The 16,490-nt window shown below is 28.6% G+C and overlaps 2 protein-coding genes across 2 annotated transcripts; one reads left to right on the top strand and one right to left on the bottom strand.

Annotated features, from left to right (window-relative positions):
- Positions 1-7,013: 7,013 nt before the first annotated feature.
- On the top strand, positions 7,014-11,907 carry LOC124846096 (1-aminocyclopropane-1-carboxylate synthase CMA101-like). Its single transcript, XM_088108036.1, has 4 exons — positions 7,014-7,220; positions 7,692-7,823; positions 10,301-10,461; positions 10,850-11,907. The coding sequence occupies exons 1-4, from the start codon at positions 7,080-7,082 to the stop codon at positions 11,760-11,762; spliced, it is 1,347 nt and encodes a 448-aa protein (XP_087964162.1). The 5' UTR covers positions 7,014-7,079; the 3' UTR covers positions 11,763-11,907.
- Positions 11,908-14,317: 2,410 nt separating this feature from the next.
- LOC148204180 (uncharacterized) lies at positions 14,318-16,252 on the bottom strand. The gene is made up of 4 exons (XM_088107858.1): positions 16,030-16,252; positions 15,589-15,977; positions 14,861-15,037; positions 14,318-14,815 (listed from the first exon to the last, which is right to left on the bottom strand). Exons 1-4 carry the CDS (start codon positions 16,250-16,252, stop codon positions 14,318-14,320), a joined length of 1,287 nt encoding a protein of 428 aa, XP_087963984.1.
- Positions 16,253-16,490: the final 238 nt, after the last annotated feature.

The following is a 16,490-nucleotide window of genomic DNA, read 5'->3' as shown; positions in this document are numbered from 1 at the left end:
ACATAATTAACATAACTTTAAATTGAAAAAAAACAATTATAGGCTTTTAGTATTAAATGAAAAAACAAACACTCCATAATACATCAAAAGATATTTGTAATAATTAGGTGTGTATAAATATATAAGTTATTAAATTAAGCACTTAGACCTTAACCTAACAATTATGATTGATCATATTCATAATTTTAATAAAAAATGTTAATAGTCAAACTGAAAAAATCAACATAAAAAAATGTATAAATATTTTATTGGTTATTTTTAAATTACGTTTTTTCTTCTTTTCATACGATGTATTATATTTGTTAATTCATTGTGTACAAAAATAAAAATTAAGTAACTTTTATGTGGATTTGTAAGATCCATGAAAAATAGTTACCAATAGTAACAATTTTATTACTAGTAATAATAAATTTCTTTGTGAATGGAAAATATGATAAGTTTATGTAAAAAAAAATGTGGAAAGCTAAATAAGAAATTTTGGTAGGTTAATTGGTAGAAAATTGTGGTGATTTCAAGAACATGAGTTCAAACCAGAAATGACCAATAGTTTAGGGACTAAAAATATATTTAACCCAAAAAAATAAAATATTGATAGTGGACAAAGCACTCCATAGGCATTATTGAGAAATCCATTATGTAAGTAGTGATTAACATATTAATATAATAAAATAATAAATAATATTAAAAAATTGTTGAATAGTAAAATTTTTGGACTATAAATAGCCATGAGATGGGAGACTATTTTGCACAAAGAGAGGAAGAATCAAGTGAGAAACCTTGAGAAATAGAGAAGAAAGAGTTAGGAAGAAATTTTTAGTTGCAAAAAGAGTAGAGGCTCTTGAGAGTTTTTGGAGAAACAAATTCGGAACAAGAGAAGTCTGGAATAGAGGTAGGGGAGCTAACCTTTCTAAGCTTTTATATTATGATTTAGTATTGTTTTATTAGTATTCATGTCTTGAAATTTTGTGTGAATACTATTAATAAAAAACATAGGTGCTTATTGTATATCTACCAATAGTGAATTTTTATGCTAATATTATATGTTATTGTTTTGAATCTGTAAATAATAAATTTGTTAAAATTAGTTGAGGAACACTTTGGCTAAGGAAAGACTTGGTACTTAAGTTGTCCATTGTGACACACCTCTCTTTCTTGGAAGTCTACTCGACAAGTTTTTAACTTAAATCTTGTTGAACATATTATGTACTGTTAAATTATTGTGCAATATATCTCGTTGGAATGAAAATGTCTGATGAATTCATGTTATTGTGGTAGATATGAAATTATGAATTATAATTGTGATGGTAGGATAGAGGAATCTTAAAAACCGGAGTTGGTACATCCCTGATCATAGAGCAGCCCGGGTCAAATCCAGTAAGTTGTGACTAGTCATATGTACTGGCGTTTATGGTGAGTTTGATTCGTCAAACATTTGATTCTTCTCCGGTGACCATTTATGGTGATATTTTAGTATTGTTAATTTATTTTGTGATATATTCATTTTGTATGATTTCTGCGATGATTGGATTTTATTGGATTTGAATTTATGCATCTGAATATTATATGAGTATTATGGAGAGATTTTGTAAGGGTATAATATGAGTTGAGGAATATGAGCATGGTATGAGTCTCGTGGAGAGATTCAGTAATGATGTGGTATTTGTGTATATGTTGATGTTGAGGGTCCTGTAGTTGGAGGTTATCCTGATACTCTAATAATCATCCAGTCTCAAGTAGAGAAGGATGAATTATGTGGTGAGAGGGGCAGGAGGTCCTGGTTTATGTGCCGGTTTTGGACATAGTGTTGAGGACTAACCTTGTGAATGATATGGAGTATTTTGGAAATGTATTTGTAAGATGAAGTAGAAGTCATCACAAGTGCATAACCTCCCGTGACCGCTCATCAACGTATCATCCGGATGAGTGTCTATTGGGTATTGTGGAATGAGTGTCCATTGGGTATTGTGGAACGAGTGTCTATTGAGTATCGTGGAACGAGTGTCTATTAAGTATTGTGGGACGGATGTCTATTAGTAATTGTGGTATTGTGGGATGAGTATCTATGATGTGATTGTTGTATGATGGTATGAGGGTGTCTGACATAATTATTATGTGATGTTTGTTGAGTGTATCAAATTAATTATGCATGTTTTTATAAATGATTGGTTGCATGTTAGCTCACCCTAATTGTTTTTGTGTTTGTGTATGTGCGATGATCGTATAATTCGTTATACGGGAGCAGATGGAGGAAGGTCGTCTGATCCAGTGCCAATGAAGAAAGAGATAGAAGAATAAATTAGAAGAATTCAAGTTATATTTATGAATTTGTAGTTGAAATCTGAGTTTAAAATATATATATATGTCAACTATGAATTTTCAAGTATGAGATTAAAGGATGTTTACCTTAAATGTAATGCTATAATATACAAATTATGAATTATCAAGTATAAGATTACGAGATGTTACAAAATTGACCCGTAGCTATGCGGGTTAGATATTATGTAAAACAAATTAAAAAGATTAGTCTATATAAGAAATATTATGCAAAACAAATTAAAAGGATTAGTTTATATTTCTTATATCGATCACGTCAATCCAGTTTGGTTTTTATCGACCAAATACAAAATAAAACAAACAAATAAAGATAATAATGAAAACTAACTAATTGTTGTATATTAAAATATTTATTCATAAAAGACACACTATGGAACATACTCACAATTAAAACTACACATTTTTAAATTTATTTCAACTGGGTTTAATTCTTACATGTATTTCAAGTTCAAAATCCTAATTTCTTAAAAAAAAACATAATTTACATACTTGTTTATTGAACGATAGATATTGTGATATTTCAGTCACGAAAAAGATCTTTGATCAATTCTTGATATCATAGGACATATCACAATTCACAAGTTAAAAAGTTCATTAATAAATGAACAAAACAACTGATAATAATCCACTGAAATAACTAATTAGAGTATTTAAAAAATCTTCAAATCACATCACAAAGTACTAATAACATAACGAAATAATTAAGTACAAAAATAAAACATGATCTCTATTTATATAACAATGATTATCTATAATCAAGATTGCCAATACTAAGTTCAACTCATTTTCAACTTTTGTTTTTACCCTTTTTAATAACTCGCTTTTTATTAAATACTTTTATTTTATATTTTAATTCCAATTAAATAACTATAATGTATTATTTTTATGCAAAAATTATAATTGATAGGTGATATTTTTACATCTCAATTAAAATTTATATTATTTTAGAGTACAAAGTTTGCTCATTTTAGAAAAGTAAAAAAGTTGAAAGGTGAGAGTCCATGCAATTATGTACACAATAATTGTTGAACACGGAAATAATCTCTCTTTCAAGGTTAACATAACAAAAATATTGAAGTTTCTTCCTTAGCTCTGTTCTTTTGAGTGGATTTGAGAGGATGGATTTGAGGGGATTTGAGAGGATTTGAAGATAATTTTTTTTTGTTGTTTATTTGAGTGAATTTGAAGGTAAATGAGAGTGAATTTGGAAATAATTTTTTTTAATTTGTCATGTCAATACAATTCTATACTAATTCTCACAAATTTTATTTTCAAATTCACTCTCATTTACCTCCAAATTCATTCAAATAAACGACAAAAAAAATTATCTTCAAATCCTCTCAAATCCCCTCAAATCCATCCTCTCAAATCCACTCAAAAGAACAGGGCCTAAAGGTTTGACTCTTCATTTCTTCAACCTTTTCAAATTCTCCATCTCTTTTCTTAAAGAATATTTGAAAACTTAATTTCAATATTTTCTCTATCTAGAATGAAGAATAAAATATACATGAAATTTTTGCTAACCCAAATACGAGTTCATAATTGTGAAAAAGTTACAAGTTCAATCTAAATCATGGTAATGATATAGTATGCCTACTCTAAGGTTACATTTTTTATATAAAAAATATTAAAACTAACCACTTTATAAACACAATTTGGTTCCATCAAACCTATTATATAAAACGGTTTGGAAAGTCGTATTTCAAACAAAAAAAATAGTTGGTTTGGACAGGGTGAAACAAATGGTTAAATTGAATGCAACAAACATAATTCAAATTAAATAACTTTGTAATCTGTCTTAACTGATTTTTTTTTTTAAAAATACTCAGCTCTAAATTTAAGTAAATAAATTCTGCATTTCACTGAAATAATTAAGTACAGTTCCTTAAAAAAATTATTTTAAAATCAACCGTAACATTTTCATCCTTCGACTCCACTAAAGTATCTCAAACATTACGTTTAAAAAAATACACACATAATTATCATATTATATTCGTAAAGTCATCTCAAATTCAATTACATATACAATATTTTCTCATTTACTTATACAAAATACATATTGTACATGTGAATGTTTAAATATATTAAATATATTTTAATATTCTTTTGTATCATTTCTGTTTTTTAAAATTTAAATATATATAATGTTTGGGCATTCTTAATGTAGATTGAAAGCTAATGTGATGACGGTTTTAGCATGTGAATTTTATAATTAAAATTGATTTTAGTTTCATGTATAATTAATATTTTGGTTTACCATGTTGTATCTGGTCTACCAAAAATAAGTAACGGATAGAGACGGACCAGCTTGCAGAAAACTTATGAACTATATGGTCTCCCTCATCTTATACAACTGTGACTCACAAGAAGTAAGTAGCTAGATTTTTTAAAAAAAATAACAATGTCATTAACAATTTATTTTGGATCCTTTTCTTAAAAATATAATAAAATTACTACCAATAGAATGATGTTAAATAGTTAAAGAAAAATCTTAAAATCAAGGATTATATATTTATTGCAAATAAATAAGTATAAACACTAATTTAGAATTAATAAGAGTCATAACTAATATTAGACATTTATTTATACTCTAATTTATAAACTAATTATAATTTTTTATTAATAATAAAAATTATTTTAAATATTGATAATTTTTAATTTATAAAATAGTATCTAAACTAGTCAATGATTAATTATTTATTTATCTTTAAATTAAATTTTATTTAATATTTTTCTTATAATGTTAGGTTATAGTGGACAAAACTTTTTTTTAGCTAATATATAGTTGTGAAAAACTTTTAATCTTAGAATATCTCCAATATAGAAGTGTTAATCATGATCTTTTTAAATTTAAGAATAAGATTTTATGAGAAATTTATTGAAACATGTTAATCCATATTTTTTTTTTTAGTTTTTGATGTTGTATTTTAAAAATACATAATTTTTTTATATATTATTTTCTTTAACACATTTTAAAATATTAAAATTAGTGTATTTTGAAATACACAACAAACAAATAATACCGAAAATATAAATTCAATAATATGATATGATGAAAGTCTTGAGAATAAAAAAAATATATATTTAGTTATATATAATTAAATTAGCTCTTTAAATTGTAAAAAAAAATACAAATAAAAATATAATGCGATTCTTATTAAAAGTCATCATTGGAATATAAGTCTATAACAACCTAAAAAGACATAACAATTGTACTAATATAACAATAGTTTAAAGTTTTACCCAATATAGTTGTATTCTTAACCAAAATTTCATTTAACTAAAATATATACATACATAAATAAATTAACACTACCACAAAATAATCCCTTACATTTAAGATTTCCATCGAAACATCGAATCATCTTCTACAATTGTATCAATTATAATCACACTAAAATATCATGACATATAAATTAACAAATACGTAAATACAATGAGCAATATAATAAGATTAAAAAAATACATATGTTCCCAAAGATTTATATTACCCTGTAATGACATATAAATTAACAAAGAATACATAAATACAATGAGCAATATAATAAGATTAAAAGAAAAATACATGTATTCCAAAAGATTTATATTATCCTGTAAAGAATTTTTCATTGACTATTAAAACAACCCTCCAACAATAATTTTTGACCGCTGATGTTAATGTCATTAAAAATCTGATAATAATTTTTTATCGTTATAGATGTCAATGTCATTAAAATTCTGACAAAAATAACGAAGGTAAAAATAATTATTATTAAAAAATTCAAACGACGATAATGGTTCTTGTTGTTAAAAATCATATAAAAAAATAAACGAAAATAACGTCTAAATTTGCAATACTTAAATATTTGACTTAATCCAATACTTAAATCAATAATAAATCTAATAAACCTAAGAGTCAACAGTTCAATACAACAATCAAAGGTTTTGCAAATATTAAAATGTTTAAGAATTTTTCGGTTTCTCATATTTAATACTCTGTATAACTTAAACAAATGAAGTGATGAAGTAAGATGATATATGTTGTAAGTTGAACTAATTCACTATATATATATATATATATATATATATATATATATATATATATATATATATATATATATATATATATATATATATTCCTCATCAAGAACTCATGAGATAAACAAATAGTGTATAATAGTTTTTTTTTCTAGATTGTTTGACTTTAACAGATTTAAAAAAAAAACATAATGTTTACTTAAAAAAATACTTATTAATTGATATGACTTTAACAAATGTATAAAAGAACCTATATAAAATTATTAGTTTCACGAAAACTAGTGTTTTTTTTCCTAAAGATGACAAATGAATATATATAGTAGATATTGTCTAGATATGTTATTTTTTTATGAAAAACTTTCTTATTGAATAAATATGAGTAAAGATAATATCTATTTTTTAAAATCGAATATGAAAACAGAAATAAATGTGATATAATGTTATTTATCAATATTTTTGTATCTATTTTAAAAAAGTATTTATTGAAAAAAATTTAATATAATAATTAGTTAATAGAAGTAATGTTTCCATGCTTGGTTTGATGATGTCAATGGAAGAGGTCATTCCCATTGTCGGGCTCATGTCTTTAAGATTTCGTCCTTATAAATACACAACCCTAGCAGATCATTATTTCACCACATCACACGTTAAAAAATCTTTCACCATTCAGTTGTGTTTTGATTCTGGAGTCAGTTTTGCTCACGCACACTGATTTAGGGTTAAAAGACATGCTGTCTAGGAAGACTACTGAGGACTCTCATGGCCAAGACTCTTCTTACTTTCTAGGATGGCAAGAGTACGACAAAAATCCTTATCACCACATTCGAAACCCAACCGGAATCATTCAGATGGGACTCGCAGAGAATCAGGTTAACTTAATTACCTCATTAAATTACATCTTAATTAACACACATTAATTTGCTTCCTATGAACTAGGCTCCTTGCTCTACTAACAACTATTACTTACTGTTAATTATATCTGTTAAACATGTGAATAAAAGTTCGATTATCAAATATAGACCTTCTTCATGTTGATAAGAGACATCTTAAAAAGAAGAAAATGTGTCTTAAAGAGAAAAGTAAACAAAAAGTCCCGACAGAAAGACACGAGAATGTTTGAAACAAGCATGCTTGACCAGTTGACCTTGCAACAAGGGGTTGGGATATGTCAACACAATGTTTTCTGAGTGCGGTGCACATGTAAATTTCCTTGGTGTGCGACTATTAATTAATATATATATATATATATATATATATATATATATATATATATAAACATATTATTCATTCTGTAGGTATAGCTATTCAACAATTTTTTGCTGAAATCTCTTAATTTGCAGCTTTCATTTGACCTTCTTGAATCATGGCTTGAGAGAAATCCTGAAATTGTGGGGATGAAGCAAGATGGAGTATCTGTATTTAGAGAGCTTGCTCTGTTCCAAGATTATCATGGATTACCTGCTTTAAAAAAGGTAACACACAAGTATTTTCCTTAATAAGGAAATGGGGGTGGTAATTTTTGTTTCCTTTTATAATTAGGTTTTTATGTGTTTTTTTAGTATACGTTTGTAAGGAAAATAGAATTAGTGAGAATTTAAAATAGTTATATTAAAATAGTAACATATTTAATATTATTGATTAAATTTACTGTTATTTTTTTGGCATTGAATGTGTGAGTGAGACTTAACTTTTACTTAAACACAAAAATATAGGGAAATGATTTTTTTCCAATATTTTTTTTTTAATTTTATCCTTTAGTAACTATCTTCTTAAATTCAAATCATTATTCATAATGCAAAATATTTTCTAATTTCATCATTTTAATGACTACTTTTTTATATTCAAATAATTATTTATAATAAAAATTTATTTACATAAAAAGATTATATAAATTATTTATTTTTATAATTATTTTATAATTTATTATATTTTTACCACGGCGCATATTTTTCACTGATTGTCATAATTGCAATAACCAACCTTTTTATATCTATTATATTAGTTCAATTCTAATGGGTATATTTTCTATTTTTACTTAAAAAAACATAACCTTATGGTTTTATCTATATTATGTTTAAAAAAGTTTAAGAGAATCAGTATGAAATATAATAAACAAATTTGATATTTTATGTGAGCTTTTTCAAATATATATATTAAACTTTCCTTGATAATTTCAAGTGAAAAGTAATGTTATATTGTTTCAAAAGTTAAAATTGTAACATGTGTATAATTTACACCATTTTTATTCTTTGAATTTGAAAGATGTGAAATTATGTCTGAAAAGGAAAAAGAAGTTTTTAAGTAACTTAATGATATAATCGATTATATAATTGATTATGTTTTTCATAATATAATTGATTATTACTTAGTTTAATTTATCATCAGTGGATGTGATGCGAAATTTTTTTAAAAGAAACAAAACCTAACATAATTAATTATTGTTAGAAATAATTCATTATTTTTGAAAGGTCAAGTTTTTTCAAAACAATATGAAACACTTGATTATCTACTGTATGAATTATATGTGGAAGTGAGTAAAATCCAAGCTTGGTCTAACATGATATAATCAATTATAAACACACCATAATTATTATTACATTAAGAAAAATGAAAAGTTTTAAATGATTTTTTTTAATATTATTGATTAATAATTTATATTTTGATCAAGATAATAAGTTATGAATAGTGAAACGAAGAGAAAATGTTACAAACATTGTGAAATCAACACATAGTGTTTTGTGTTGCTGTATTCTCTGTTCATTAGTTTGAAGTATGCCTAGAAAAATTGAACTGAATAAATACAAAAACCGAGGTACAACACTCTATAAGTATTTTTAGAGTTATTGTCTTAATAAAATTAGAAATAACTTGACAACTTTTTCTTTTAACATCATTACAATAAAACTCTATTTTTAACTCTTATTTACCTCCAAATTCGCTAAAAATAACGACAAAAAAAATTATCTTCAAATCGTCTCATATTCACTTTCTCAAATCCACTCAAAATAAAAAGGAAAAAGCGTAATATTGTATCTAAATTTTTTTCTTTAAAACTATGTCCTATAGAAGTGCACCGTTTTCTTACATATAATCATGCGAAGACTTTTCTCGCGTACAACGTAGCATGTTTGCGCTGCTTTGGTTATTTGTACTTGATCATGGAGTCATCAGCGTAAGAAAAACAGTCAACAAAAAAATAAAAAAGAGAGAGACATAAATCTTTGGTACAAATGGTGTGACTACACTTTAGAGTCGTTTAATTAAAAGATAATTAGAAACAACTCTATTTTTTTTTTAATATTGAAAACAGTATGAACATATTTATATAACACAGGTCGAGTTAAAATTAATATGAAACTGTTATTTAAAAATACATAAAAGCAAAATGAAAAGTTATTTAGCATTTTTCAAATAGCTAAATATTTGTATGTACAGAGAAAGTTTGTATCACAAGATCTATCACTAATATAAAAAAAATCTGATTTTAAAAATTAAATTACTAGTTTCTAAAAAAATTAAATTAGTTACTAGTTTAATTAAAACTAATTTAAAATCTAATTACGATAAATAATTAAATTTTTTATAACAAATATTAGAGATTGATCTTAATCACAAATCATTTAATTATTATTATATAAAAATTCATTTAATATCAATTATATAAAAATCAATTTAATTACCATGTTATACTGAAACCAAATTAGTGATTTAGAAGTTGTTTATATATCCTGTTATTTTGGTTGTGATAAAGAAGCTTATTTAAAATTAAAAACGCATTTAAAATAATGGGGTTGACAATTGAAGTAAAACTGTAATTTGATAGGAAAAATTACTTAAAATACTTAATAAAATTTTGTAAATATATTATTTAATTTGTAAAGTTTGTGAGTTTATATTTGAAATTATAAGATAGAAGATTAGTTTGTAAACTTGTTTTGGTCCCTTGAAGGAACTGGTGGAATTTATGTCCAAAATAAGAGGAAATAGAATAAAATTTGCTCCGGAGAAGCTGGTCCTTACCGCTGGTGCCACTCTTGCTAATGAGATTATGATGTTTTGCCTTGCTCATCCAGGAGAGGCTTTCATTCTTCCCACACCCTACTATCCCGGGTATAAATTCTCTTCTCAATTAATCATATATTCTAATAATCTTAATTAATAATTTGGGTCATTTATATTTAAGTTTTTTATTTTATTTTGATTTTTATATTTGTATTTTTTGTTTTTGTTTTCTAAAAAGACTTAATATATAACATTAAATTAATATTAACACCATTTAAATTTTTTGATAAATGACAATTTTAAATTTTAAGACGTAATGGAAAAGATCTCATTAAGTGTTTATTTTTTTCTAAAACTAAGAATTCAATTAAATTAAAAAATATAAAAATCAAACCGAATAAAAAACTTAAATATAAAAAAAAATGATTAAACCATTGAAATATATTTGACCGTTAGTCTAAAATGTGTAAAATAATTTTATATTGCTATTGGATAGGTTTGATAGAGATCTGAAATGGAGAACAGGGGTTGAGATTGTTCCATTGCATTGCTCAAGTTCAAACGGTTTCAGAATCACGTCCTCTGCTTTAAAACAAGCTTATCAAAAGGCACAAAAGTTGAATCTCAAAGTGAAAGGGGTCTTAGTAACAAACCCCTCGAACCCACTAGGAACAACCATGACCAAAGCGGAACTTAACCTTCTAATTGATTTCGCAATCGAGAAGAACATTCACATAATCAGCGACGAAATCTACTCGGGCACGGTCTTCGACCCACCCGAATTCGTGAGCATAATGGAAGTTGTGAACGAGAGAACAAGTAGCATCAACAACATTCGGAATCGTACTCACATAATATACAGTCTCTCCAAAGATCTCGGAGTACCAGGATTTAGGGTGGGGATGATTTACTCTGAAAACGAAACGGTGGTGGCCGCCGCAACAAAAATGTCAAGCTTTGGATTGGTTTCATCACAGACTCAACATTTGGTGGGCAACGTGCTGAAGGACAAGAAGTTCGCTTTTAATTACATTGAAGAGAATCAGAGGAGAGTGAAGAGGCGCATGGAGATGCTAGTTTGTGGTCTGAGAAACGCAGGGATTCAGTGCTTGAAAAGCAATGCAGGGTTGTTCTGTTGGGTGGACATGAGACATTTGTTAAGCTCTGCGAGTTTTGAGGCAGAGAAGGAGCTTTGGATGATGATTCTTTGCCATGTTGGGTTGAACATATCTCCTGGCTCTTCTTGCCACTGCTCTGAACCTGGGTGGTTTAGGGTATGTTTTGCCAACATGTCCGAAGCCACGTTAAAAGTTGCAATGCGGCGAATGAAGGCTTTTATAGATTCAACCGTCTCTGTTGTCAACGACAACGGTTGTACTTGTGAGCAATCTGTCAGGGTCAATTGCTGAGTGGGGAAACTCGTATGCTTCGTTAACCTTCTATTCTCTCCATTTCCAGATTATTGCAGGGGTGATGAACAGTGATGATTTCCTAAAATATTATACTGCAACAAATCATGTTCAGGAGGAGTTTCTTTCCACTTATGATTTTATATTCTTTCAAATGCAATTTATGGAAATGTTATTACTAGAAAATTATTTAATCTACGTCTGAAATTGCGTTTGATTAATTTCTATGTTCCTAAGAATACTCCACAAATTCTAAATTAATTGAAAAAAATTTAAAAAATATAATGGGTTATAATAAAGTATGAAAATAGGGAGACGGAATAAATAATAGTGCGTATACTTAATGCTAATAAACAAAAATAATGAATTTAGGTCATATAGTTCAACATAGATGTGAAAACTTAGAGCAACTTCAACCAAGGCCAATAAAAAAAAATTAAAAATCAAATTTAGTTATCATCACCAAAAACAACGAAGTTACCGGATGAACAGTTAATGGTGAGAAAATGGAAGACAAATAACATGGTTACCGATATTTGAAATTAGATGAAGTACACTAAAAAAAACAGTAATTCTTAGGACGATTTCAACATTTGTAGAGCAAAATTTGCCGTTGAATAATGAGATGATTTCGCGATCACCTTTGAAGACTCTATTTTCTTAGTCAACCTTTTTCTCCGATGGTGGTGATATTTTGAGACCACAAGCGCAAAATTACATCCATTTGACATTAAAAAGTAATAGTATTTTAATCATATGTATACTATTTTTTATTTTAAAAGTGTAATATATATTATTATATTATTAAAAACGAGTCTTAAATGAATGTAATTTTAGAACTACTCAATTTATTGGTCTCCATAACATCAACGAGATCAGTCAACTTATACTATTATAATTTTTTCCTCTGATTCAGTATCAAAATTAAAGATTCATTTTTAATGATCATTTAAACGAGTTATTGTATTTAAAGTTTTTTTAACTAAAGATAAGACAAACATGTTTTATTGAGATCAATTACTATATAAGTAAGATATTCATAGTTAGTGTAACATTTTAAAATTAATGTTATTTTATGTATGTTATTTGGGGTAAAAAAAATTATTATGAGGATTATTATTTTCTTCTCTCTATTGATTTCAAACCCCCTCTCACTAGTTTTACATTTTTATTCCCCTTCTAATGCACCAACTAATCCAATGTTTTTTGTTTTCACTTCCAAATTTTTGACAAACTCAACTTACTTCAACCATTTTATTATTTTTATCCAATTACTCCACCCATAATTTTTTATTATTTTTATCTAATTATTTCACTAATGTTTTATCATTTTCCACCTTCATCATCTGTACCCACATCACTCTATAAATATCCAACTATTTTCTCTATAAGACATCACTCATTATTTACCTAAATTCTTCATCACAAGTTCCAAATTTTTTTTTCCTATTTACCTTATTCGTCATCCATAGCTTACAAGTTTTAAAAAAATTATAAGATAAAGGAAACAAAACATTTATATATTATGTATTTCATTTATCTGTATTTGTTAATTTATTTATTTATTTTGGTATCCTTATTTTAAATTTTATTTATTTATTTTTATTATTTTTATTTTATTAGTGTAGGGTTTATAACCCTATTTTTATTTATTTATTGCACCAATCGTATTTACAACCATCTTATAATATATGATCCATCACAAATTCATAATAAACATACATAACTTTAGAAATCTTTATATCATTGTTTGTGATGCAATGATACAAAGTTATTAGAGATCTTTGTATGATGAGTGAATATAAATCAATTCAAGAAAATAATTTCACGTGAATGAAAATTTATGAATAGTTGTATCATTTTATATATTTAATTAAGGATATTTTTAAAATAATTATTATTAATATACCATTCAATTTACAAGGGATCATTGTTAGAAAAGAAGAGAAGAGTGTTTTGAAAGAGAGATTACCTTGATCGAGTGGTTCTGAACGTGCAGTGATCGTGACCGAACAACTATAACCGAACGGTGTGAAAGTGAGCACGAAATGACCGAGCGACGTAATGGAAGCACTACGTGACCAAACGATGTAAATGTAACGAGAGTAAAAGAATGAAAGTGAATTGTATTGAGTGCATTAAAAAAAGTACAAGCGGTGCAGTGTGTATTTATACACTGTATATGACAGTAATAGAAATAACAAAAAAACTAACTAATTGGAGGCTTGAGTTATAATCTCGTAACACTCTCCCTTAATTCAAGCCTTAAGAGATATAACCTCGATCTCCTTTCTCAACTGCTCAAATGTGTCAATTTTTAGCGGTTTTGTGAAAAGCTCCGCCCCCTGTCGTTCGGTCTTGCAGTAGACTAACTCAATCTCCCCTTTGTTTACCATGTCCCTCAGAAAGTGATACTTGACTTCGATGTGTTTGCTCCTGCAATGACTTACAGGGTTTCTTGCTAAGTTTATGGCAGATGTATTATCCATTCTCAGTTGCACTGGCCTCTCCCTGAGTAACTTTAGTTCCCTTAATAGTTCCATAAGCCATATTCCTTAGCATGCGGCATAACATCCTGCTATGTACTCGGCTTCACAGCTTGATAAGGCAACGACCGACTGCTTTTTGGAGCACCATGAGATGGGTGCTTCATTGATGAAGAAAATGTACCCGAACATACTCTTCCTTTCCACTGGATCTCCTCCATAGTCTGAGTCAGCGTAACCCATGAGCTTCAATTCATCTTTATATCTCTCGGCTCGAAACAGAATTCCACGATCAGTTGTTCCTTTGATATACCTCAAAATTTGTTTGACAGCAAGCATGTGGCTCTTCTTTGGTTGACTCATGAACCTGCTGATTATCCCAATGCTGAACATCAAATCCGGTCGGCTGTTGCATAGAAAATGCAGTGATCCCACTATCCCTTTTGCCACCAGTCTCGTTTTGTGTTTTGAGATTGTGTCATCCGGATTCAACTTCCTCTTAAAAATCCACTTTACCCCAATGTAGTGTTTTCCAGCTTGAAGATCAACCAGTTTCCACGTTTCATTCTTTTCAATGGATCTGAGTTATTTTATCATAGCATTCTTCCAAACCGGTTGCTGTAGAGCCTCATCCTCATTCACTAGTTCTGCCTCGGCCATCAACGCAATGTGAACAAGATCTCCCTCATCATTAATACCTGCATCAAAATATATCTCATAATCTGAAAACCTTGGAGGTATACCTGTTTGTCTACGTGGCCTTTGAGTTGTTGCTGAATCGACATTGCCCTATTGGTATATATGATTTCATCATCAGAATTCTCGAGTGCTTCTGCTGTTCGGTGAATAGGATCTCGACCGTTCGGTTCACAACACCTCTGCCATTCGGTTGACAAGTCTCCTTTGTTCGGTTCAGAATGCCTCTGTCGTTCGGTCAACAATTCTCCTATCAATTTTTTCAGGCTGGTTCGTTTGTGATCCCAGTCCCATGTTCATCTTCAAGCACGATCACATCTCTGCTCAGCACCATCTTTTCTATGATCGGGTTGTAGAGCTTATATGCGCCAGTTGAGTGATATCCAACAAAAATCATAGCTTCGCCTTTATCTTGTAGTTTCGATCGTTTTTGATCTGCAACATGACTAAATGCAAGATAACCAAACACTTTAAAATAATGAACCGAGGGTTTATTATCTGATCATGCCTCTAGTGGTACCTTGCCTTGAAGCCTTCTAGTAGGACATCTATTGAGAATGTGAACAGTTGTCGAGACGGCCCCTGCCCAGAAAGCTTTGTGGCAATCTCTTCTCCTTTATGAGACACTTGACCATGTTCATTACCGTTCGGTTTCTTCTTTCCGCTAGTCCATTATGTTTAGGGGTGTACGACGCTGTCACCTCATGTGCAATTATGTGATTTTGGCAGTACTCCTCGAATGCATGTGAAATGTATTCTCCTCCTCCACCAATTATGAGGATCTTTATCTGCTTTCCACTTTCTCTTTCTACACAGGTCTTAAATTTCTTGAACACTTTTAAAGCTTCATTCTTCATCTTGATGATGTATACACATAGCATCCTACTGTATTCATCAACAAATGTGAGAAAGTACTTGTTTCTGGCTAATGAGGGCACACCGAACGGTCCACAGATGTCCGAATGCACCACTTCTAGGCATCCTTTTAATCTCATCTGCACCTGTGACTGAAATGGTCTTCGGGTATGTTTTCCTGTTAAACATGATTTCACAAGCATTGTCAGGAATAGAGACGCTCGGTATACCTATCACCAAATCCTTCTCCCCAAGTTGCTGAAGATCCTTGAAGTTCAGGTGACTGAACCGCAGGTGCCACTTCCAGCTTTCTTCATCCTTCACGGTAGTCAGACATCGAAGATTTGGTACTGCATCTAGGCTGACTTGGAACGTTCGGTTCTTAGAGATCTTGCTTGTCAAGATCAACCTCTTATTTATGTCCAGCAGTTCCACTCGGTCGTGATTCCCCATGATTATACCCTTTCTCTACCAATTGTCCAATACTAAGTAGATTGCACTTCATTTACAAATTTCTTTTATTTAAAAAAAAAATAAAAAACACATCAGAATCACATACATTAAATATGTTACTCCACGTCATTTAAAAATAAAGATGAGCATGCCACGTCAACCATACACTAACGCCGTTATACCCAATTTAACAGTAGGAGTCTAATTGTTGCAATTTTTATAAAATAAAAACTCAATT

This window comes from Vigna umbellata, chromosome 2 (assembly GCF_029865625.1).
Source record: "Vigna umbellata cultivar VRB3 chromosome 2, Vumbellata_1.0, whole genome shotgun sequence".
In the NCBI taxonomy this organism is placed as follows: domain Eukaryota; kingdom Viridiplantae; phylum Streptophyta; class Magnoliopsida; order Fabales; family Fabaceae; genus Vigna; species Vigna umbellata.
The sequence above is the reverse complement of the archived record's forward strand: the minus strand, read 5'-3'. Positions and strand labels throughout refer to the sequence as shown.